This window comes from Anguilla rostrata, chromosome 5 (genome assembly GCF_018555375.3).
Source record: "Anguilla rostrata isolate EN2019 chromosome 5, ASM1855537v3, whole genome shotgun sequence".
Taxonomy (NCBI): domain Eukaryota; kingdom Metazoa; phylum Chordata; class Actinopteri; order Anguilliformes; family Anguillidae; genus Anguilla; species Anguilla rostrata.
In genome coordinates, this window is record NC_057937.1 from 43618824 (window position 1) to 43645076 (window position 26253).

At 43.0% G+C, this 26253-nt stretch overlaps 1 protein-coding gene across 1 annotated transcript; it reads left to right on the forward strand.

The window, feature by feature from the left end:
- Window positions 1-3223: 3223 nt before the first annotated feature.
- Window positions 3224-26253, forward strand: aldh1a2 (aldehyde dehydrogenase 1 family, member A2). The gene is made up of 13 exons (XM_064336389.1): window positions 3224-3472; window positions 14089-14193; window positions 14841-14981; window positions 15796-15925; window positions 17727-17788; window positions 18394-18522; window positions 18719-18832; window positions 21724-21826; window positions 23141-23325; window positions 23717-23881; window positions 24156-24313; window positions 24627-24701; window positions 25381-26253. Exons 1-13 carry the CDS (start codon window positions 3356-3358, stop codon window positions 25451-25453), a joined length of 1557 nt encoding a protein of 518 aa, XP_064192459.1. The 5' UTR covers window positions 3224-3355; the 3' UTR covers window positions 25454-26253.

Here is a 26253-nt window from a genome sequence, read left to right on the forward strand (position 1 = left end):
CATTAATTTATTTCATCTTGCCTGGATTATTATTACTCTCTTTTTACATTACATTACATTACAGGCATTTGGCGGACGCTCTTATCCAGAGCGACGTACAACAAAGTGTATAAATGTAACCAGTTACAAGTGCGCTGAAAACACTAGAGCGAAGTACAGTTCCAAGTGCAGGTAGCAACCGCATAGTTTAACTTGGACCCTGTAGGTAATCTTGTTGACACAACAAAAAGTAGTCTATACAAATAAAACAGGCAGTAGTTAAGTGAGTACCGTAACTAAAATAAACTAAAAAACAGCTTACCTAGCTACATTCCTAAGCATACATAGTCAATTGGATGCAACAGCGAGGTAGGGAGGGGTGCAACCTGAAGAGGTGAGTCTTCAGTTGCCGCTTGAAGGTGGTCAGGGTCTCTGCTGTTCTGACCTCCACGGGAAGGTCATTCCACCATACATACCTTAGCAAGTCTTCCCTGGACCTTGTACAATGAACCAGAATGCTGCTGCCAGCAGCACATCACATCAATCATTACAGGGGCTTCCCATCAAATTTACAGTTGAATTTATAATTATTGTGATTACCTATAGGACCCTGCACGGCCAGGCACCTGCATATATTAGGGCCTAGTCAGTTCCTCTGTCCTTACACCACCAGTAACTCTTCTGATCAAGGATTGCTGGCTGCCCCCGTCAAAACTAAACTAAAACGGTATTGAGCTTTCAAAACAGTTGCTTCCAAACATTGGAGCCCCACCCTTTAGACATAATATCTGCAGATAAAAAGCAGCTAAATACCCATATGTTCATATTGGCCCTGGTCTAGTTCTATTTTTCTTGTGTTGCACCTGTTACTGTGTTTTTCTGTGATATTTTTATTTTATATTACAGTTATATTGTTTTTACTTAAATGCCCTTGGTGCTGGTATACTATTGCTACTATACCCACGTTGTAAGAAGGCCCACGTTTTTGGCATCTGTAAGACTATGCATTTCACTTAATTTTGGGATGCAAATCGCCAGAGCTGGAAATCACCATAATATCCCCTTCTGCTGCTAAAAGAATGCTATCAGGTCAACACACAGAAATCCGAATCTTTTGAATTTGAGGACTTTTTTTCCGACAGAGGGAGCTCCATGAATATGGAATGAATTAGACATTCTTCTCAGCACGCACCAGCAAGAAAGACAGTTAAGTGTAATGCAGTCTGAAAAGGAACGACAAGTAGTGAAGGAAATGTTTTCGGTAACATTAATCAGTGTCACTTTTTCAGAAGTGTCGTCTTTGATGTGAAACAGACACTATCCGAGAGTTATCCATGCTGTGAAGAAAGGAATCGTGGTGATGGAGAAAATGCACCCTAGTGGGTATTTTTAAATTATCACACCCCGTGCACTTCTTGTCAGTGAATCTACGTCTCATACACTTATCTTGGAATTAGTTTGCCGGTCTCTTTTATTTTAAGTTTAGTGCCACGCGTCCACAATATATTCTATTTAAATTCATAGGATGTTTTAAAAAAATTAATATTGCTTATCAGGGTGTATTAACACATGTTTTGCTTCTTATGGAATATGTTACGGACAGATTTGCTCAAGAAAAATGATGCACATTGTTTTTTTCTAACATTATATCAAATCAAACAGACTGCACTTCTCGCTAAGATATTTACAGATATGCCACGTTAGCCTACTATTATTGCGAATTGCGTGCATTTCTAACTTGCATTTCTCACAAGACACGTACAAACGTCCGAAGCGACCATCCGAAGAGCATGTCTTTATTGGCCTGATTCTGGAAAATGTGAACTTCTAATGTAGTTTGTTTCCCTCTGTAATAATTAACCTCAATTAAACATGCCAAAGTCTATTTAAAAAACTGCAACATTTAATTCTATGTAGCTATAATGCAATTTTGCAGTCAACTGGGGCTGGAATAGATAATTCAGCTAAATTGCCTCCAAACATGCACCTTGTGTTGTTCCTCTTGGTTTAGAAGTGTGAAGCCGTTTACAAATCTGATAAGCTACCATTTAAGCCTAAAATGTGCGAATAGTTGCACAGCTCAAACACAATGTAAACCTGAATTGCTGGAGTGTGATTTTCTGTGGAATTCCAGAAGTCGAGGCTGCAGCTAAGTGCTGCAGTCGTCTCGCAATCCTGAATGTTTATTGAAATTTCTTGGGTAAATGAAAAACTTAACACCGTAAGACGGATGTCTCTCTTCATCAAGCGATAAGAAATTAAGTGTGATCGCTTGATGTCAGCACTTGAATAACATCCTGAGGATGTATGGAGATGAAATAGAGAAGTTCTTTAAATGTGTAACAAATGGACATCGGCAAAAGAAAATTCACACTTACAGAAGTAGCCTAACACCCACAGAGCGCATTGTGAGAAGGTTATCTGGTACGGTTAAACAGATTAGTGACGATCTTCTTGGTGATATTAACAGGCGTATACTTTAGTAGGCCTACATAGATATATGAATTATGGTGGCCTGATGTGTCATTATCATCCGATATAGACTTGGCATCTTAGTCGAAAGGGATGTGCAGACATTAGGCTAATCTTACTAAACGTAAGTCTCAATATGCATTTGGTAAAGCATAACTAATAGCGACAAATTTAAAAAAAAATTAAGTGACAAAATGAAAGCACATGGTTTGCAAATTTTTTTTTAAAAGGGGGTTCTTATTGGCTACACAAGTGTTGATGCCTCAATGATAGAACCTAATATCGAATAATGTCTGATACTAGTTTTTACAGTTTGCCTCAAGCACCTTGTTTTGATTAAAGATTGTCATTCAGACAGATTTGCGCTAGAACTGGGGTGTTAGTTTTTTTGTAATTAGAATGTGTAAATCCCAGGTTTCTCCACTTAAACATGCATTCCAACACCTTTCACTTGTGTCCCCTTTGCCAGTGATTTATGTACGCGGACGAAAAAAATAAAAAAATTAAATTAAATAAATAAATAAATAAATAAATAAATAAATAAATAAATAAATAAATAAATAAATAAATAAATAAATGAATGAATGAATGAATAAATAAGCATCTGGTTTAAAGGAATTTCTCGTGAAAGTTCCGTGGTAATAGTCTCGTCCATTATCTGATCATTCCGTTTGTTTGGAATAGTGGGTGGGGGTTGGGGGGTTCTCCTTTGTACGGTTGGCTAGAGCGGTTTATGTTAATGTTCAATTTTAATTATATCAGGAGGGCGGCCCTGTTCGCTGCCCAATAAAAACGAGTCTTAGCTGACACCTGGTTATAAACACAGGAAGGATTCCAAAGGCTAATCAGAAATCAGCAGAAAAAAATCAACGGACACATCTGTAATAGACGAGACCCAGGCGAAATGACTTCAAGTGAAATTGAGCTCCCAGGTGAAGTGAAGACTGACGCCGCTGCGCTCATGGCATCGCTCCATTTGATGCCCTCGCCGGTCCCCAACCCGGAGATTAAATACACCAAGGTTTGTGAGGAAACTTCTAAAATAGTTTTTTTTATTCTTTCGCTCTGTCTGTATTTAGGCTATGCCGCTTCTTTAAATACTTATGTATTTTACATTTCTTTTGTCAGTATAATTTGACGTGTTTATATGGATGGGCATCAATGCCGAAATTCTAAAGCTGAGCAAGAAACGCCAGATAGTATTTGTTTAAATGGTCTTTTTTTTTTGGCCGCTACTCAAAACTTACACTTTTTTGTCCGAAGTTTGCTTTCGGTTTGTTTTGTTAAGCTCACACAACATGTTTATTGCAATATGTAAATTTGTCGAGATTTATCTTAGCATATTTGTTTCTTTAAAGTTTCATTTATGATATTTGGTAGCGTCACTTTAAGTAAATACAGCAAGCATCCCTGAAGTTTTATTAGATGACAAACTGCATAATTAATTACACAAATAAAGTGCGTTAGGCGACATAATTCTTGCAGGGTGCGCACTGGCTCAATTATTATTTTCCATCGGTCATTATGCCATTTTAATTAGAACCATTAGCAGCAAAAATACAGACCAATGATGTAGCTATGCGGGCAGTTATGTACGTTTTCGTTTTAACGTCAGTGGCTGCACATATTTAGCAGAAGTAGGCAATCTTTTGAATAACTTGTATAACATGTTATACAATTTTAAAACAGTTCATGTTATGCAATGTTGTTATCATTTCAAAAAAAATATTTCCCATGCTGTCAAAGTCATAGATAATATTCCGCTCATTATCAATAGCCTACACCATACTGATAGTAAATCTTAGCAAAACTTGTCATATTTACCAGTTGGTGTCTAAGAATCTTTACAAGTCGTAAAGCATCTACTTTCATTTTTACATTTAGGCTACTCTCAATAGAAAAACATATTGAGATATAAGATTTAGTACAAAATTTAAAATCTTTGGCTATAACATTTAATCACATTATTCCTCAACTGTAATTGAAGTTATACTTAGTGAGAAGTTCATAAATCAGTGATTCCGGGGTATCAATCTTCCCACATTGACGACGTAAAGGTTTAACCAGTGGGCGTTTCAAAAGTGTGCACCTCCAGACCAGACGCAGGTTCAAATTAAATTTATGCCGCCATTTATAATGCTATGGCATTCGATGTCATAGTGTTCCTCGTATTAAATTTATGTCATTTTTGTTGCATGTTTGTTTTAAAACAAGCAAAAGCAGAGCCGTTCACCCAGGACCTGTATTGTTTTACTGTTTTACAAGAGAGGTTTTAGCACTCTATAAAAGCATGCAGTAAACCTTTGCTAATTTGGAAGCTGATTTTATTGTGATTGATTTATCACGCTTGTAATTAGGTATGCAGATCTGTCACAGTCGTCAGTCTCAGACGACTCCCGTGGAGTGAAAATTACTTTTTGATCATATTCAGTTATATGCATGCACATGCATCATCGAACATTACGTAACTTAAAAAAAATGCTGCACGTGCATTATAAAATGTTGCAGAACTTTAAATATATTTTCAAGTATGATATAATTATTTGGAGTAAAATAGTATTTAATCATAGCTACTGAATAAGGGCATATCCTAATTTGCATATTTTGTTTATTAATTTAAAGCAAATCCAGTCATTGATTAAGTTGGCAGATTCTTCGGATTTCTTTTGGAAAGTTCTGTGCCGCTGGGCAGTTCCTGTCCGGCAGGCCCTACTCCGTTTAATATACTCAAACCATGAACCACTTTTTCTGGCTTCATCATAGAACACTCGCGATCATTTGTATTTTGTAAGCATAAAATAATAGCTTTATTAATGCTGTTGATTGATTGCTGTTGATCATAGCTGTTGAATGGCAAGCAGCATGAAGGTGGTCATCATATATATATATGATTTCCACCATCACTCTGTTTATCATTGAGTTCACCAGCTTATGCAACACCTCATCTTCCATGTCACTCCAGCACCTCCAATTGATGATGTGTGGGATGTGTGGGATGTCTGGCTCTTACTCGATATTTGGCCTTTTGAATCAGGAAAAGGCTCCCACAGATATTCGATTGGGTTCAGGTCCAATGACTGCTGTGGGAATGCCATCCTAATAAGCTCCCCTTGTTCTCAGTGGTGTGTTGTCAACTAGGAAGTGTAATTAGAGTGTCATAATTGCATTATTCATTTATAAATAATGAAAACAATCATGGATGTGTGTGTGTGTGTACTTTGACTGTTCATTACAATAAAAAATCCAAAAATAAATAAATTAATAGAATGTATTCCCATATTACTAAGGTTCTGTAGCCACTTGCATTAGTATAACTATTTAACAAGGGTTCTTTACAGTTCAAAAGCATTTATCTCATTGATACAAGGTTAAAGTGCATTACAGTAAAGGAAAGCTCGATTACAGTGCAGCAGAATACATGTTGGGCAACCACTGCTTGTAGACATTTGTTTCATTGCTGAGAGACTAAAGGGTACAGCATACAGACAACATCATCGTTGCATTTAGAGTAAGGAGAGAAATGCGTCTCTCACCATCAGACGTTTAGCTGTAAATCAAAAGCAAATAATGTAATAGAAGATATTGAATGATTTTTTGTTGTGCTGGAGCATTCCCCACTTTTCAATATGTTCCCATCCTGTTAAAGACTAAATGCACGAAAAGGGTTTTGGGTGCCTGCTATGTTAGGGAGGACAGGACTTGGTGAATTAACCCCCAGGAATTTAGGCAATCTTCTCCCTGCGGGGGGTGCAAGGTGGAGGTGGAGTGGGGGTGTTGATTTATTGGCAGCTCAAGTAGCCCTGGTGTTGGCTCCTGCTCTTCCCTATATGGTGCCCAGCAGAGTAAACAGGGAGGGCAGGTAGTGCAGTAAAGCAGAACTCACTCACAGGAAGGCGTGTGCACATGCACATGTTCACCAGCCACTTGATCCATTCATTCCAGTGCTACGCAGTTACAGGGATCAGTGATCAATACAAAATTCATGTGCTTTTCCCCTTTCCAGCTGGAAGCTTGGCGGTCGATGAATGCATTCAGTTTAGAGACCTGCTCTTTTTACAACTGTGGACGAACAACAGTGTGTGAATAAATTGCCTTTGATATAGCTGTAGACGCAGCATGTTTCCTGTAAGGAGAATTACTTTTTTGCCATTGATTTTTTAGGTAGAATCAAGAATGCCAGAAGTGGCCATTGGTTATTGCTTCTGGTCAATATGGTCTGAGGCTAATGCTTAGCATATTTGTAGAGTTAAAGAAGCAGAGGGTGAATGGCAGTTGTGAGACAGTGGTGTTAAAAGTGTGAACGTAACAGTCTCCAGTTTCCCTTGTCCCCTTCCTCCTGAGATTTATCCAGCAGAGCTCACTGCTCAATCCTCGGTTTCTAACAGGTAAAATTGTACAAGTCGTACATCACTCTGTTTGAAGCCCTGAGTCTTTGACTCCATTCAATTGCTGTAGCCCAGGGAACAGATGATCAGTTTTTGTGCTGGACATCTCCCTGTTCCACTCTCTTTGCCCAGACCAGAGGACAGAGGGGGTTCTTTGTTGTCTACCCCCTGCCCCCCTCCAGCTGTTTGTCTAAATGCTGTTTAGGGAGAGCTCAAACCGCTGAACCTGGAATAAAAACATTGTGTTTGACTGGTCACAGGAGAGGGGAGCAAGAGCTTAAGGAGATCCCAGACTGGGAACTGTGTCCACGGGGCTGATAACAGCACTGAGGAAGCCATAAATTATCCACCGCCGATGGCTGTTTATTGATATTTTACACTTTTTCTCCCCCAAAGAACAGAGAAAGAAGAAAATAAATGCCATGGGTCTGTAATGCCCCATATGTTTTTGGTCATTAGTAAAGGCACATGCTGCCACTGGCTTTGGGGGGTCTAAGTGAGCCTGTGTTCTGGACAGGACAGTTACTGCCAACGTTTAAGTGATTATGTCATTAAGCCAGACACCTAGGTGAATACATCCAGGCCTATAAACCAGGGGTGTGTGTGTTACTCCTCAGCAAGGGTGGACGGAATGGGAGTTGGGTGCATTGTGCTTTTTGCTTTTTCACTTACAAAATGGTGTCTAATAATGACTTTAATCAATGATACGTGTGCCCTCGGAAATCATAACCGTGCTCTGGTGGTTTTTTTTTACATTTCTGTATTCCCTCTATGCCACTGTGACTGAACTTCCTCCTGTTAATATTAATCGCTAAACAACATTGCTCAACTCCCAGTGAGGAAGCTGATAAGTCGGTGCACACTGTGAGATGAAGTCATCCTGGCCTGCCATTTTGGAAGGAATTTTGGTTGTAAACTGAAAAGGGTTTAATTTTCAACTGTGGTATGTCAAGTTAAAAAAGGGAGGGGGAGGGGGGGGTTGTTGTTTGCGAATACCATTCCCAGCCTTAAAAATGTCTCAATAGGCAGTGCTTTCAGCCACCTGCTGTCTAAACGGTATGCATGCGTACATTCATCTTTATCCTACTCATTTGTTCCATTTTACCTTTCTTGAATAACTTTAAATTTAGGAACAATTAGAAGCCTGTCGATTAGTGTGAATCTTGTTGGAGAGTTGTGGGAAATAAGTTCACGGAGGTTGAGCAAATGGGAAAAGTGCCATCAATCCGCCGCTGATTGAGATAGTACAGAGGGAGCCAGGGGGGTCCTGAGGGTTTTGTGCCATCCGCTGGGGTGTAATATATGGCCCTGCTCTACTGTGCGGGTCAGTGGCCCTGCCTTGCGAAAGTCTGACCTGCCCAGATCTGGAGTTCTTCACTTCAAACCCGGGGCTCTTACTGCAATTCAGATCAAACAGCACCCGAACTAGAGGACACTGTGAGCTGGGTGATTTATCACACCCTGCATGAAGAGAGAGAGGGAAGAGGGAAGCGGGAGGGAAAAAGAGGGAAGGAAAGAGCAGGAAAGAGAGGAAGAGATAGAGAGGAATATATTTTACATTTATTTCTCTCTCTCACACACGCGCCACACACACACACACACATACACAAGACATGTGCTGTAAACTGCCTCCACCAATCTGATAATCTCCTTGTATCTCCCTGAAAAGAAGTCTTTAGTGTGAGCTCTCTGCTCCAGAGATCCCCTAATTAAGCAAACAAATTAACCTGCTAATCCTCTCGTTTTAGTGACAATAACACACTGGGACGGTGTTTGTGCCACTTCCTCTTGGAAGAGGGAAAAGCAGCCACCTCCTCATGTCAAGCTGTGTGGGGGTTCACAAGTAAAACACAGGGCCCCACCCTGGGATCCTCACCAGTGACAAACAATTAATCAACACACTGTCAGCATTTCTGGGCAGATTGAGCAATGAACACTGTGTGTCTGCCTCCTACTGGTCTGCCTGTTTAACACTGTGAGTTGGGTGCTTGTGAAGACGCCCACATCTCAGCCTCCTGGTTTCTCGGAAATATTAACAGTTGCAGCATCACCGCTCTTTCTGTTTTAGTGTACTCCTTAATATAGCCTAGAGATGCCAGAGATTTAACAGATCTGTCTCATTTTTACTGTAGTTTTGAAAAGAACTGGCCCAGAGCATCGTACGGTTGTGTTTGTAAGAACAATCGCGCAGTTTGTCCATGTTTGGCCAAGCTCCTTCCCTCCACTGGAAATGTCATTTCAAGGAGTCAGTTGTAGAGTGCATCTGCTGTGTTATCTCCTCCAAGCTGGAACAGACAGAATATGTTGTTAAGAGACAGTATTTTCTCTTACATCTTACTAAAACAAGAGTGAGAAGGGACAGTGTCATATATCTCAGGACACAGATGCAAGCAGTGCTTCCAGCCCCTGGTCCTGAGGGAGTGCTGCATATTGTACTTCTGTTCTGTACTTCTTCTAAATCATGTTTTATTGAGCTGAATGGATACTACACTGTTATTAAGTAGCTATGAATTATTATGGACCAATTTTTATATCACGACAAGTTGTATAGTCCGTAGAAACAGTGACATTTTTTATTATTCTATATATAATTATGTTTATTTTATTGTTCACCTGTAACCCTTTCCAGACCTTGTGAAAACATGTACAAATATTTGTTGTGTGATCACACTACATCACTCATTAGCGGTTTGTTATGGAAGCATAATGCAGTCATATTTAAAATGAAAATGCAATTCAGCAGTTGCATTTCATTTTCATTCATTCGCCCCCCCCCCGAAGCCCTGGCGAGGAATAGGCCGGTTGGATATGTAGGGTGGATAGATATAATTTGGCCTAAGCAGAAAACATCCTTTTATATAACTGTGTAGCAGCCAGCAAGTTATTGTAAAATGAATACTGTAAAATATACAGTAACTTGTTGGCAGCAGCTAGCTTGTAAGTTGCTTTATTACATTTCACAGAATGCTTACTTTAAATACAATTACATTACAAGCTAATTGCTGCCAAATTTTACAGTATTCCTTTTATAGTGTAGTTTAAAATCACCCTGTCCTCTTTAACAAGGTCTTGAAAATGGAGTTGGTATACTTTTAAAATATTTATTAGCTACTGACCCAAGGCAACAAAAATGACCAGAAATAAATTGATCTACTTTCACAAACACCTCAACCACAACCACTGTCAACGTAATAGGTTAATCAAACATGAGTAATGTAAAGTTTAGTTGTAATGAACCCCTTCCCAGTAATGGGAAACACTACCACAACGTCTTTGGAAAGGAGAGAAAAGTTAGGCAAGGTGCCCTGGCCTCACCCAAACGTTCTGTTGGGTCAGATGCATTGTGGGAGTGGCAGGCACTAGAGCACATGTGAGACTTTCTCCCCTCGCCTGTTACGAGAATAATTATAAATGTCCTGAAACATGTCCAGGAGTACAGTGGAAAACAGGTTTCTGAGATAGGAAAGAATATGAAACTTCCTGCACAGATGTGGATCCAGGTGCCCAGTAAAGGTCTCACTGAGGAACCTTGGCCTCCTTTTTATAGAGGCATATATGTATTTTTTTGCATGCCCCCAAAGAAAACTGATGTGAAATGAGTGCCATTGAGTATCTGTTAACCTGTGTGTCAGCGATGAGGAGGCCCTTGGCGACAAAGCAGATGTTTTGCTTGCCTCGGTGAGTGCTTTGGCATCTCCTGTCCTGTCTCTCTGTCTCTGTGCGGTTGTAAGGACCCTCCGGAGGGGGAGGAATGGCAGATGAGAAATAGATCTCTGTGAATGGCAAAGTGAATGGGTGGAACCGGGGGAATATTCTGCGGAATATTTCGATTCGATCTTGTGGGACCAAATGTTATCCTTCTTCTTCCTGTGTCTTCCTGCAATGGAGAAAAGACTTTGTGTTTACCGTACATGTGAAAACAAACCTGTTTAACAATAACAAAACGAGTCCGGTAAGGTTTTTTTTTTTTTGCTGTATGTTTCTCTCATTCCTGGCAAGAGCCATAGTTTGTAGAAGACTGGTCTCATAAATGTATTTGTTCAACATATTAGTACTTTCAGTATGAACTGGTCACTGACAACGCTTGCTGAACAGAGTTTCCAAATGTTTCTAGTTGTCATGGCGTTTAAGCCGAAAGACTTATCATACCCACGCACTGTCCAAGTCCCCTGGGTTCTAACATCTATATTGCAGAAGGAGGATCGGATGCGTGACTGCACTGGGAATACTTTCTCAGCCAACTTCTGTAATACCAAGCGACCTCTGTGTTTACAAACCAGCAGGAAGTTGTACAGCTGTGAGCATTTTTGGCGTAAACTGAAATAGATCAGTTGCATTTTTGTTAACCGATTTTGGAGTTTTGTTCCTTGTACATGTATCTGTCTAGAAAAGTTTGAATTGGTTTCCGGAGCTTTTGAATATCCACAAGTCAAAACTTTCGCTTGCTGTTTTGACAAGTTGCAAAACCGTGATGTAGGAATCATTGTCAGACATGTCATTGATAATCTCCAGGTACACTTTAAAAACGAAGGCTTTGAAGCTCGCAAAGGATTCCAGACATAGAGTGGTTTATAAAGGAATTCCAATTGGGTACAAGTTGTATAAATGGATGATTTATGCGGCTGCGCAGTTAGCTGCCTATTAGATTTTTTCTCCTCACGTATGGGAAAAGGATGAAGAGGCTGGAGCAGAATAGAAAGGAGGTGGGGGAATAGATGGTTGGCCTATTTAGAGGTTCTGCACTTTTGCACTTTGCGGTTTCTGCCCGTTTTTATAAAGTAAAAAATCATTTTAGAAAACATTGAGGGTTGATTTACTGTGCAGCCTTGTCGCCTTAATCAACTTTCTCAATGGGACTAAACAAAAAAGTCAATAGCCCTTTCAGCGGAGTGGAGGGCGGACAAAGCCGCGGCTGATGGTTGTCCTTTTCTGGCCATGATTTAGATTCGGGGGTTCAGCTCGCCGATCTCCCCGCATTACCGTCCCTTGTTCGGCGGTGCCGTCTGAGCAGGGTTGCGTGGAGCGGAGAGCGACCCACCGACTGCATTCTTCTCTTCCTCAGACTGTCGAGCCGGCGGGGGGCTCCCCTGATTTAGGGCGTTCCACTACAGTGGCCCCTATAAATTTAAAAACTAATTCTGCGCTCTATAGGGCTTTCTGTTTTTGTAGCGGGTCTTCGGTTGTTGTAGTCACTGACACTTTTATGAAGTGCCCTTAATGAGAGTCAGATTAAAGGCAGCCTGGAGCTGAGCGCCTGAGAAAGCTGAGCTGGGCAGGCTGAGAAGAGAAGGGCCCGTATCTGCTGCCAGTGGGGAAGCCAGCAACTAGCACAGATTAATTGGAGTGGAATCCGTCTTTGTGCGCTGTGAATGTCCACGGAGTGGTACCGGCTGGTACAGGACAACCTAAAACTTTCACACGCGAATTATTTATGTGTAAGGTTTTCCTTGTAAAGCGGCCAACTCGATGAGAGGGGGGAGCGGGCGGGATGGCAGGGGTGAGCCTTGAATCATTTCCAAATGAAGTTGTATTTTATACCTGCTTTCAAGTAAATGCCCTACAGTTTACTGCCAATTAAGTTGTGGTTAAGTCTGAGTTTATGTTCGTCAATATGCGGAAGGTTCAGACAAAAGGAGCACGCGAAACTCAATTCGGTGCGTCTTTTCCCTCTTTGTGCGCTTAGAACTACTGAAAGAACATGCGTAGATTTGGGAAATTGTTTCGTTTGGCTGTGTTGGTGTGTTGCGCTTCCTAAAAGTAATTTGCCTACTTGTCTTCTGCCTTGACATTCATCAGCTGCCATCAAAATATTTTAATATATGTATTATGCCCTCTTCTTTTTTAAATCAAGCTTGAGAATTTGAAAGGCAATGCAGCAGTAAAACAGTCCGCTTAATGCGTCACAGAAATAAAGCGTGGCACATGTTTTAAAAGAGCTGTGTGATCTTGTGTAACGTGTGTCTGAGTGTGAGGGAGAGGAAGAGGGGGGGAGTCTCGTGTCTGATGAGAGTTATATCCCTGTCCCCCACCTCTTTGTCTCGCTGGTGGAGGGCTCCCCTGAGACCGTTGGCCCGGACAGCCAGGCATCCCGGCCCAGATTCCCATAGCATGCGTGGCTCATGGGGGAGCACACCTTTAAAGAGCCTAGGCTTGTGGAAGAAATGACTGCAGTCACTTAATGATGACACCGTCCCCTGGGTGTATTCTGTCAAAATCATCAAATTATCTAGTCTTTTATCTGACACCAGCGGGGGGCTGGGACCAACGAAAATACACTCCTTGATTCAGTCCTACAACGATGTGTAGGTTTAGACTGATTGCAGAGGTATATTTAAATTTATACCTCTATTAGGGAATTCTTAAATTTTATGTTTGTCAGACTGTGTAGGAGGAAAAGTGTTTGGTCATGATAGGAAAAATCCCAGATGAAACCAATGTTTGATACAGTTTTTGAAATGAGTTGTTACGGTTTTAACCTGAACAGAAAATAATTTTGCCCTATATATAAGAGACCAATATATTGCAAGCCTAGCAATGGAACGTTTCTTGGTAATAGGTTCAGTGTGAACAAATGCTATTGGAATTTTTATATTGCATGATTGTGCTTAACTTTTCATTTATTTTATTGTCATAGTTAACATGTACAAAATCAGGTTCTTGAATCAGAAAGCATTTTTAAACCAGAGGTTTTGACTATTGGAGTGAAGGAAATCTGGCCTTTCAAACACATAGAATCATGCTGTCAAGTCTCTGTTTCTCTTTTGTGCCCATCCTTCTTCCATGTTTTCTCGTTCTCCCTCATGAAGCTGTTGATACTTCAGTAATGAAGGGTGCTGAAAGAAAACTAAATAAACACAGCCAATTTAGCATTAGTGAGTGCACACAAGGATACTGTGTCTGGGGTGTCAGTGTTCATTTTTGTTTTAATGACTCATTTTCTGAAGAATGAACTTAATTCTTTTTTTTTTTACTTTTCACAAAGCTCAGTTTTGCACTGTGCTGTGCATATCTCTGTACATTTTGGATGGGGCATTTTACAGATATTACAAAAGTCTGATATGCTTATCTGTTAAATTTTTAACAAAAAGATATGAGTAAGTAAGACGCAATTTCAAAGTGGCCCTGCATTGGACTGTTCATTGAAATGAACCTGAAGAATAGCTGAATGAACAGTTAATTGTGAATGACTGTGCCCCTTTGCGTCAAATGCCTCCATATAGTGTACTGAAATCTGTATCTTTCCTTATTGCAGATCTTCATTAACAATGAGTGGCAGAACTCTGTGAGTGGAAAGACCATCCCAGTTTACAATCCTTCCAATGGGGAGAAGCTCTGTGAAGTTCAGGAAGCCGATAAGGTAAGGTTTAAAGGTGGAATATTCCTTTGAAAAATACAGCAGGGAGATCTAGTGTACAGTACATTGAAGTGAAAGTGGTATTATAAGGGTACGGGTTTGATTCTCAACAACAGCACTGGTATTGCATCTTTGATGGAGTTCTCATTCTGAATTGCTTCAGTAAATATGTCCACGTGTAAGAAGGAACGGTACATGGTACATTTGTACTTTATAATCACTTGGCATTTACAAGGGTATCTGCTTGGCAGTTCAATAACATAAAATACTTTGGATGACTCATCATTTTCTCAAGTAATATCTTAAAAAGAAAGACACGCAGAAAGTCTATTGCGTACCTGAAAGAATCCTGCACGTCTGTCAGAGGGGATGCCTTACAGGAAGCGTGTGTGCACTCCACAGCATTGCACTGAGGAATGCTAAGCCATGTTTTCCACAGTTCTCTGCCCGACACCCTCTTATCGGCTGATGTCCAAGTACAAATGAATAAGCGGCCAAGTCGTAGTAAGGAAAACAAAAAGACAAGTTTAGTCTAATGCGCTTGGACGGGCCGGACGACACCTGTTGAAAGAATAGCTCTGTCGTTCTAACTCGCCCGTTTCCCCCACCTCGTCTCCTTCGATCCCCGCGCTCTCTCTGCGCCCGTGCAGGCGGACGTAGACAAGGCGGTCCAAGCGGCTCGCCTGGCGTTCTCCCTGGGCTCCGTGTGGCGGAGGATGGATGCCTCAGAGCGTGGGAGGCTGCTGTTCAAACTGGCCGACCTGGTGGAGAGGGACCGCGCCTACCTCTCCGTGAGTCCCCCCCCCCCCCCAGACTCACACCCGCTGTCACCATTCCTCACAGATACGCCTCTCGTGTTCAATTACTTAGTCTGAGCAAGATTTCCATACATCTATCATATTTCATTGAGATTAGTCAGAACACCTCAAGGGTTAAAAACTGGCTGCATTGGCAACCTTAATGTGATTTTTTTAAAGGTGTTAGATCATAATGTATAGATTGCATTTTAAGGCAGTTGCCAAGGGTCAGAGTCAAGCTATTTGAAATAATGGCCACCATTATTGCTGGAAACTTTGAGCTTAATGCATGGGCCGTCTCTGATACTGATATAGAAATAACTACTCTAATAGCTACTATGATAGAAATGTCAGGAGATGATTATATTATGGTTGATGTTGCATGAAGCACTTGCCAGTTCCTTTATTTCATGTTCAATTATTTAAAAATTTTGAACACTGTGTGGATAAACCTTTTTTCTTTATAATTAAAACTAACATATGGATGAATTACAGAATGTTGGAATTGCAATATGTCTGGATCCAGGATCCAGGTGGTTATGATGGTACTTGATAACGCCCTAATCCCCCTCTCAGAAGGATTTGGTTCAAGGGTATATATCTTTCTGGGATCAGATATCCTCCTGGGCAGGACATAAACCAACTGTTGCTTCAGCAACATAAAATTAGACATGTCAAAGTACACAGAGATCCAGATGTTTCTGATACACCTAGAGTATCAGTCATCCCATGAGTAATCCTGACCCTTCATGTAGTTTTTTCGGGCACTCACCTCCCCCCCAACTAATTTCCACACCTTTTCCCTCAGACGCTGGAATGCCTGGACAGTGGGAAACCTTTCCTTACGACCTTCTACGTGGACCTGCAGGGAACTATAAAGACGCTCAGATACTTCGCCGGATGGGCCGATAAGATCCATGGATTAACCATTCCGATGGGTATGTTCTGATATGACAGGGGTTAGGCCTCCACTCTGGAAAAAAAATTCTGAAGAGGGGTTAATGGCTTCCTTATAGAGCTGGTGTCCTGTGATGGAGAGGAGGGACTTTTGAGAAGCTATGGAGACTTTTGTTGTCACACTGGTCTTATTGGATATAGTGGAAATAGGGTAAAACTGTAAAACTTTTAAACATTGTTTCTGTTAACTTAGTGGGACATCTTGTCTATACAGGGCAAGCCTGGTCTATATGATGGGACAGAGAAAAGCTGGGTTACTACAGACCAATGCTCTTAGCTAAGAGAATCAATAATCAGAATCATATCCTTGTTCCGACACTAAGGAGCGAATATCATCATGTGTTAATCCATCCTTTTGCCAACACTGTATTAGCCTGTTTGCTAGCTGTCTGCCTTGTTGAGCTTCAAGTCGGTTGAGTAAATTAGGACAATCTTGCTTGTGATTTCACATGCCCACATGGGCATGAGGAGTAGGAGGAGCTCTGAAGAGGGAGTGGGTCGAGCTATTAAAGTGTTGTGGGTGGGGCAGTTAGGGAAGAATGGACATAACTGTAGGGAGAATAGTGGGGGTGGAGTTTGGAGTGAACAGTGGCCTGGAGAAGAGCTGTTGTGAGGGCAGAGGTGGTCCGAAAGTAAACAGATGCAGTCCCCAACCAGTTATAAATCTGAGTACTAATGGTCACCCTCCTGTTGAGACTGCCACCAGTGGAGCACAGTGACTGGGCCGGCGGGGGGTTTTGGGGGCTGTTCTGGCTAATTTAGCTGTTTGAAAGGGACGCAATGGGGAGCCCGGAGGCCGAAGCAACTCGGCTCTGATGTCACAAAGCGGCCGTTAACGGGGGCTTTGGGGGGGAGGCGGGAGGGTTACAGAGGGGCAGGCGCTCAGGGGCCCACATGAGGGCCAGATGGAGTCTGGTGGGCATCTGGTGCTCCCTGTCTCTCACATTCCTGAGCAATCTTTTATATCCATTTTAAGGTTAGTAACCAGCACTTACCCGTATCCAGCAATGTCAAAATGTACTTTTCGGAAGTCCACCTGATATTCCTAGATGGCTCTGTGCCCGGTCTATAGTGAAGGTGGCCCCTATAGAAGCACTTTCAGCTCTGTTGGGCTCTGTTAGCTCATAGCTCTTTAATGTGCCTCAGTGGAAAATCTGCCAGCTGATTTAGATTCCAGGGCTTTGCTTGAATCCCCTCCTAGTCTGTAATTATTACTGTACAAATAAACAATGGCTGCCAGGACTGTAAAGGATATGAAGATGGTGGTGATGTTCTTATCTGACCACCAGGGTAGTTGTAGTGGGGTGGCTCTCTGGCCCAGCCTTCAGAGCACTACCTCTCCAGCCCAATGTTTAATCAGCTGAGGCCTGCGTGATCCTGCGGTCCTGCCACTCCCCGTCACACAAAAGGAATGAACAACGCACTTTCCCACTCAAAATCTTTTGCTCGAATGTCCCGAAAGTCCGTAGTCTGTGTTTATTTGTCATATGTATTTTATTTAGCAATTGTAAAAAAAAAAAAAGATCAGAATTCACTTTCAGAGACACCGCGCGTATATTAAATTTGTTTCCCTATTATCAACAGTGGGAAAAATGTGTTTGAGCAAACAGTATGAAATAGTGTTTTGATGTCTCTTTGAGAAAAAGTGCCCTAGACCAGTGTTCTGCTCTTGACTCTAGCGCATGTTCTTTTCATGCGCTGCCAAACCCAACTGGACCACTGAATAATAATGATCCTGTGTTCTCTCTTCCTCTCCTTCTCTCCCTCCGCCTTCCGCTGCAGATGGAGATTATTTAACATTCACCAGGAACGAGCCCATTGGCGTGTGTGGACAGATCGTCCCGGTGAGTGTCTTGTCTGTTTATTTTCAATTCAAATCAGTAATATCGGAAGACAAATAAAAATTCACTCTCACAGCTGCAAAGTTCTTTAGCAAAAAAAGTTGGGAGTGGGTGCAAAATTAAGACTCTGGGGATGGGGCGGGGGTGGGGGGGGGGGGATTGGAAGGGCGGGTGGTAGGTGGTCTATGGTAGGTGGGACATTGGCGATCTGGGATTGAAAACAGAGCCAAACCCCTCTGTTGAAACACATTGAACAGTTTCCTGGAACTCTCTGACAGGCTTATCAGTCTGTGTATATTTGGGTAAAGATGCTTGTAGTCAGAGCAATCAGCTTGGTCAGGGATTTGTCTGGTGTGCGTGCTGCTTAGAGCGATAGCATGAAAGCGGACCTTAAACCATCTAGTTATGTTCAGGGACAATAAAAGAGGACCTTTGTAATGTTGTGGGGAATGAGGAATCAATAGCATACAGTGTATACCACTCCTTTTTTAAATGAACAAAAAGCGTACAAAGAACGAAGGGTTTGAGCAAGTGGATGAGAGGGTGGCTGTGAGGAGACAATGGAGGGCTGGTGCCAGAAATGTGCCAACTCTCTGCCCTGTGTCCAGTGGAACTTCCCCCTGATGATGACAGCATGGAAGCTGGCTCCTGCTCTATGCTGTGGGAACACCGTGGTCATCAAGCCGGCTGAGCAGACCCCCCTCACCTGCCTCTACATGGGGGCCCTCATCCAAGAGGTATCAGGCTGGCTTTTTACCTCCGCCACACTTGCTTGTCCTCCTAATGATTTTTTCTTTTCGATGTGCCGCACATTTTCTCCCTGGCTATTTGGAAGAAGGGCTGGGTCCCTGATTCTCCTTCTTTGTCTGTGGTTTAGCTTGGCTCCGGAACCTTCTCTTGTGAAGCTTGTTTCCTCTCGTATTGTTTTGACAGGCTGGGTTTCCACCGGGAGTTGTCAATATTTTGCCAGGATTCGGGCCAACGGCAGGAGCGGCCATAGCTTCACACATGGGCATAGACAAAGTGGCTTTCACAGGATCAACTGAGGTAATTTTTCTGAACAAAGACACAGCAGAAAATATGTGCCCATCATCACAGCCCCATTTTTGACAGTGGAAAGGGCATTAAAAAGGTGTGGCGACCCATGAGGGGAGACCAGTTCTGAAAGGAGGGACTGCTGTGGCCCAGGAGTGAACAATTAAGGCCTGTCGGTCTATAGTGCAGAAGGCATGAAATACAACAAACTGGGTAAAGATGTAGCAGTAAATACTATTACTGTATGTTTTACTGTAGCATTGATTTAGCAACGAGGTCATCTGGCACAATTTTATATATCCATGAGGCTTTTAAGTTATCCTCATTACATGCACTCAAATGTGCGCTACCCTGGATTAGCATAAATGCAAAACTACTGCAGTCTGCTCTACCTGTCTAGCTGTACATAGGCCAGCTTTCCTTACTCAAGAACAATAAGAGAGCCTCTCCCCGTCTCCATCCTGCCCGGTCCTAAGTACTGTGCTTCATGGCTGTCACATTCCTGTGTAATGAGCACCCACAGCCAGTTTAATCCCCTACCTGCCAGAGACTGCACTGTGCTGCCCCAGACATACCTGGACATTCACAAAGTTCTGAAAAGGAAGTTAATGGAAAACCACAAACAAGGGCAAACCAGGATAGAGGAAGAGGGGCTAGTGATGTTAAGGGTAAGATATAACTTTGGGCTCTTTTGAGTTACAGTCGACAGAATAGCAAGGAGCAATTTACCTTTCCCTGATTCACAAGCAGTAATTTCTACACACAATATTTATTTTATACAGTTTGTAGGCTGTCTCTGTCACCGAACCATGTTTAACTGACTGTGATTCATGTAAATGTATGCCCCTCGTAAATCTACTTTCTGCTGTCCCAAGTGCATGGTCTATCTGCCTGGCAGCAGGACAAGTGTACAAGCTCTGGGAATGTGTTTATTCTTGCTTTTGGACAGGCAGGGAGCAGGGGCACTGCAGGAGGGGCTGTTTGTGTGTGGTAATCTGCAAAATCCAACAGTGTTTTGAGCTCATAGACATTGCATACTGCCATTATCCATCAGGGCGAAACAGAGACCAAGCAAAGTTAGCTCTGTACAGGAGGCATTAGAGCAAATGATGCAAGTTGTCACATGGCTTTCTTTTGCAGCAGAGAGACAGCGTTGGCTGTGTTGCTCCTAAGTGGAGTTCATCATGGTATATGTGAACAGACACAGATCAGTGGCTGAGAACATTAGCGATGCCATGCTCCATTCATCACTTCTTACATTAGCAGCGAGCTTGAGGGCTTCTCCTTTCAATCCGAAGTAATGAGCAAACGTTTCCTAAAAACCCAGCCTTTGTTTTTCCTCTGTGACTGATGTTGTCCCTGTTTTCCTGTGATCTGGAGTCAATTAAGAGCCGGGTAAACCTAAGCAGCAAAATTGTGTAAATACACAGACAGTGAGTCACATGGCTGTTCGTGGAAATGAAAGGGGGACATGGAAGAGGGTGCTTTGAGGTGCGCGGGACGCTGCAGTCGGAGGGCGGGTGTCAGAGCGGGGGATCATCACAGTCGGGCGCACGCGGCTCTCACTCTCCTGGAGGCGGGCAAAACGGCAGGTGGCCCCCGAGTGTTTTCTTAACTGCTAAATGAACACAGGCCCGTGATCTCAGCCTTAGCAACTGGACACAAGCGAGGGCCATCAAAGCGAACTACAGGAGAGTTTGCGGGGGAATGATTCACGCCAAACAAACGTTTGCCGACCCGACAGCTGCTCCACCACTTGGCCCGGCGGTTTCGGCAGGCCACCCCCGATCGATGTTCCTAACCGAGATTAATCCTAACTCAGCCTCGCCTTATTGTCGAAGGCAGACGGTTCGGAGTCATCGTGGTCATTGAGTGAGAAGCGGAGATGCTCTCTTTCCACTGGGCTGTGGGGGAGGAGTGGAGGCTGTTCTTCTGTTCGCAGCCCCTTCCGTCCCCGCCCGACTCACTATCTCCTGGAAAAGTGAGTCAGGAAACATTTGATACTGGTAACTCCTCTGCAGACACAGGACCTTCAAACTTTTGCGTATGATTATGAGAGCTTCTCGTTGGTGCCTCAAGGTTTGTGGAGCACATCTCATATGATGGGGAGACAGGGAGGCTCTCAGACTCACTCCATGTGCCATGTCATATAGTAGTGCTCACACAGACCCAGCTGCAAGGGCTCAGCAGTGGCATGTGGTTCTTTCATATAGATACTGTATGTGCTGTAAAACAACTGGATGTATTGCCCTGGGAAATTTCTGAAGTTAACCAGGGAGGAGGAATGGAAAGAAACATGGAAATCAAAAGTGCTGGAGGGCCCCTGACACAAATACAGATAGAACAGGGCTTCAAGTGAATTACAGAAAGTAGCTGGGTAACAGAACATCCCATGGTGTACTCTGGAAAACATTCCGACACGCTTTAGAACTTTCCCTTCTGGCTGTGAGAAGCCTCACAATATGGAGAGGCTGAGCTCAATCTGACAGCTTTTCGTTTCATCTTTTGTGCCTGTTTGTGTTAGCTGTGACAGGTCTTGATCACTTTAACACGTCTCCTCATTTGCACTCGTAAATCAAAGTACCTGCCCACACAACCTGCGGTCTTTGCTTCCTGTACTTTATTAAACCATTGATGCCTTTCAGAGGTGAAATATCAGTCCATCATCCCCGCCCCTCCCCAATTCCCCACAAAAGCAAACAAACAAGTGTAATAGATATTTCGGGTGTGTGTTTGGCACGCAGTGGTTTCGGAAGTCCTCCTTGCCTTTCTCCTGAATGGGTCTGCCTGACCTGCTAAGTCAGTTAATGGCAGCGTCCCACTGATTTACTGATCTGGCTGCGGGAGTTCACTCCAGGCCCACGGCTCCATGAATGAAAGCCCAACTCCTGCTTCCTCCCCAGGTTGGGAAGCTGATCCAAGAAGCAGCTGGAAGGAGTAATCTGAAGAGAGTGACGCTGGAACTGGGAGGGAAGAATCCCAACATCATTTTTGCAGATGCAGATTGTAAGTTTACATACCCGGTTTTTATTAGTTCCTTGTCTTTTCCTGTTAAAGCTAAGAGGTGGTCTTACACACATGCATACAGGTGCTTTCAAAGCCCGCCTGCTCTGCAACTGGTTTGCTTCAAAAGATACCTAGAGAGGGTCAATAAAAAAGAACCTGGGGGAAATCATTTGGTGGGCTGTGCAAAGATTTATGAATCAATCTGGTAATGACCAGTAGTTTTTGTTCTTGTCAAGATATGCCCAACTAAACGTGCTCATTTGGTGCTGATTTTAATAATTATTTTAATCATTTATTTAAATAGTAAATAGTGATTTGTTCCACAGTAAAAAAAAAAAAAAAATGAAATCCCTTTCAAATGTTATTTAAATATACATTTTAAACGATTGCACATGAGGCAAAATCGAGGAACTATGAAACAACTTAATAAACTACTGGTATGTTTTCAAAGAACGGTTACAGTTACTCTTCAAATTCTTGTTTTTTTTTTAGATTTATATCTTTTCATAACAATAGTCACCTCAGTCGGACGCAGATGAAAGAGCTGATCTCTGTGTGCCGGCTCCAGATTTCCAGCTGGGACGATGAAAGTGGGCGCGGGCCTAGCGCAGAGATTTGCCAGTGTCAATAGAGTCCGGTGCGTCTCGCTTCCAGCAGTCGCACAGGCCCGGTGGATTAATGGGGCTCGTGTAGGTACTAAGTGGCTTTCCAAATTGGAGAATGGGTGCTCTCAGATGCTTTCAGCAGCTGCAGGCCCGGCTCCCCGAGGCCCGTAAATTAGCGAAATGGAGCCTTCCCCAGTTGTAAGCATCAGGCGAGGTCCATAAATTACCAGGCCCCGTTAACCCCTCCCGTGCCACTGGAGGGGCTCGGGTCTCAGATTTCGGATGTCGGCGGTACGAGGGAAATTTTAACAGGGCAGAGAGAATTGCAGTGATATCAATTGTACCGCAAGCAGTATTGATCCCAGCACCCGGCTTTACTCCACGCGTGACAAATGGCTTTCTCTGAAGTGCGCATAAAAAATAAATTTAGCTGCCCTGTTACTCATGCAGCAACCCTTGTGGTTTTTCAAGATACTGTCTTTCCATATCCAGATTTAAACTTCTTCTTTCATATGAGGTGTATTTATTTCCATGTTTCTCGCATTACATTACTGCAGTATTCACCGTATGTGATTGATGGTAAAATGAATCGATGTGCTTGAAAATGTTTTAATACTGACAGTGTCTTTCATGCAAGGTTTAAGTAGCATGGTTGAGTCTGCGAGTGTGTGCGGTAACAGGCTCTCTTCCTCTTCCTCACCGTCCTCAGTGAACCTGGCCGTGGAGCAGGCGCATCAGGGCGTCTTCTTCAACAGCGGCCAGTGCTGCACCGCGGGCTCCCGGATCTACGTGGAAGAGCCCGTCTACGAGGAGTTTGTGCGCAGGAGCGTGGAGCGGGCCAAGCGAAGGGTCCTGGGGAGCCCGTTTGACCCCACCACTGAGCAGGGTCCGCAGGTAAGGAGAGAGCAGGTCTGGGAGCTCAAGAGCAGAAGTACAGGAAGCACTCACTCACTGCAGGCTTACCGAATCGGTGGTGAATTCTGGGAGTCGGTTCATCTGTGCCACCTCTCTAATGGATTGAAATAGAATCCATGCTCATTTTAATTGGGAGAACATATGCTCACAGAGGGTGGCTGTATGTTAAGTGGATTTTGGTCATGCTGCATTCTTCTTTGGCCTCCGCTCAGAACAGCGAAACGCAAGCAAATAAATGACTATGGGGAATGTGAAGCAATGATTTGCTTTACTTATCACTTATTAAAGGCTGCATACTCATGTCATTCAGTTCTGCCTGTGTCATGTGTAGGCTTGTGTGTGTAAATGAGCCCTCTCTTCCTGAGCCCAGATCAGTCAGGAGCAGCAGAGCCGTGTTCTGGAGTACATCCAGAGCGGGATCAGCGAGGGGGCCAGGCTGGAGTGCGGCGGCAAAGCCCTGGGGCTCAAGGGCTTCTTCATCGAGCCCACCGTCTTCTCAAACGTCAGCGACGACATGCGCATCGCCAAGGAAGAGGTAACAGCAACCTGGCCAATCGGGAGAACCTCGGCCTCTGCGCCAATGGGAATCTGCTTGTACGACTGGCTGATGTGAACCTAATCCTGAACTTGCGTCTGGGTGACTGACATTCGTTCCACCCAACAGCTGTGGGCAGACATGCAGCTGGTCTAACATCTGCCCGCATTGCACCAAGCGACCATGCCAGGAGATCTCTGTGCCATCGCATTCCAATTACGACTCCATTTTCCCCCCTTTTTTTAACTCAAACCTCTTTTACCTCCTTCTGCAGATTTTTGGCCCTGTGCAGCAGATCATGAAGTTCAAAACTATAGAAGAAGTGATCGAAAGGGCCAACAACACAGAGTACGGGCTGACCGCTGGTGTGTTCACCAATGACATCAACAAAGCCTTGACCATGTCATCCGCCCTACAGGCCGGCACTGTTTGGTAAGGAACTCTCGAACATCCTCAAATTCAGCTCACTTTAGTGAACCACTTATGTTTGATCAAGTCTTTAGGGGTTTTGCTTTTATCACTGATCAACTGCCCCTTGTCCTGTGGCTTCCTCTAATAGGACAGAATTAGAGCACTAGAAGCACACACTGACATTCTAATTAGTGTTGTTTTTGCCAATGTAAATGACCCCCCCTCCCCCCTTTGAAAGCAGCTCTTAGATAGCATTGGTGGAAGAAATGACTGTAAGAATGATAAAGAGGAGAGGACCCACAGAGTGATAATGAATGCTTTGTGTACTCCATAGGATAAACTGTTTCAATGCTCTGAGCTGCCAGTGTCCTTTTGGAGGATTCAAAATGTCTGGAAACGGCCGAGAATTGTAAGTACCCCCCGCTCCCCTGTCCCTGCCCCCCAATTCTGGCGCAGTGACAGAGAGTGTGAGCCAGAGCCAAGCTGCTAATGCACTGGAACATGTTCCCCTCAGCCACGGAATGATCTGGAGAAAAGTTTGCAGTCCAAATCTGGAGCTCTTCTTTACACTTGACTTTGCAATGTGCCATATAAATTTAAGGAGTACATATTTGAGTGTCTTGAAATGGACTATTTACCACGAATTACCACACTCTAACATGGACAATAAATATGTACACGCACGCACACACCCACGCACATTTTGGTTCCTTTTATTAACATTGGTTTACAAACACTATAAAGTAATTTTGATTTAATTTGTATTAATTTCATTTACTGTTCAGTTAGTCTTTTCTGTTGTCAGTGAGTTTGACATTTAGTTTATCGTTTTTAAGCACCTCTGAGTTTTTTATGGTCCGTGTATCAGAAGTTAATTTTATAATATTCTTCATTCTTGAATATTAATAATATTCTTCACTATTCTTGTCAATTTTTGTGCACAAACACACACACACACACACACACACACACAAGTACATATTGTATATATATACTGTATTGTACATCAGTACTACCCTGCTTGCTTCCAAAAATGGTGATTATGAGGCAGCAACAGTACAGTGACAGGAGCTGTGTTTGTGTTTCAGGGGCGAGTACGGACTGAGAGAATACTCTGAGATGAAGACAGTCACGATGAAGCTGCAGGAGAAGAACTCCTAAGAAGTGCAGTGCCATAGGGGGGCTCTTCCTGCGGAGTGCACCACTAACCGTCCATCTCCACTAACTGTACTAAAGCACTCGGAGAGGAGGTCTACTGACCAGTTCCCCCCCGCAGTGGAAACACGAGACACACGCAGTCACACTCACACTCACACACACACACACACGCTCACACACACACACACTCTCACACACACACATACACAAACACACACATATGCACAAACACACACACACACACAGACACACTGCTGCCGTACCTTTGGCCACTGCCTCGCCCCCTGCTGTTAACTTATTGAAATGCGCAGAGAGGGAGTACAGCTGTGGAGATTTTTGTAAGCAATGCCCATCATCTGAAACCCCCAGGTGTCATTGCCTTAATTCTTCAGCCAATCATCCTTTGTTTTAGTTCCCAACTAAAACTACTGAAACTGCTCATCTAATTAAAAAAAAACATTAACAGGAAAAATAATTAAATGCTATGTTTTAATGTTTGTTTTAATTGCTTGTGATTTTACGTATTTTACTACTTAACGCTGTGTATCACCTTTTACCGATGTTTTAAAAATAGTTTTGACCGATGTTAAAATAGAAAGCAAATGGTTAACCTATAAATATCTTGCTTTACTATCTGCTGAAAGAGAAGTTGATCCATGTCATTCATAAATGATTCTGTGTTGGTGTTCGTTTGTTATCATGTTTATACAATTATGTACTTTGAAAAAAAAATAAGAACTAAGAAAATATAAAATTTACTATAGATTTTTTTTTCATTAAAACCTTTTTTTCCAAAAAGAGAA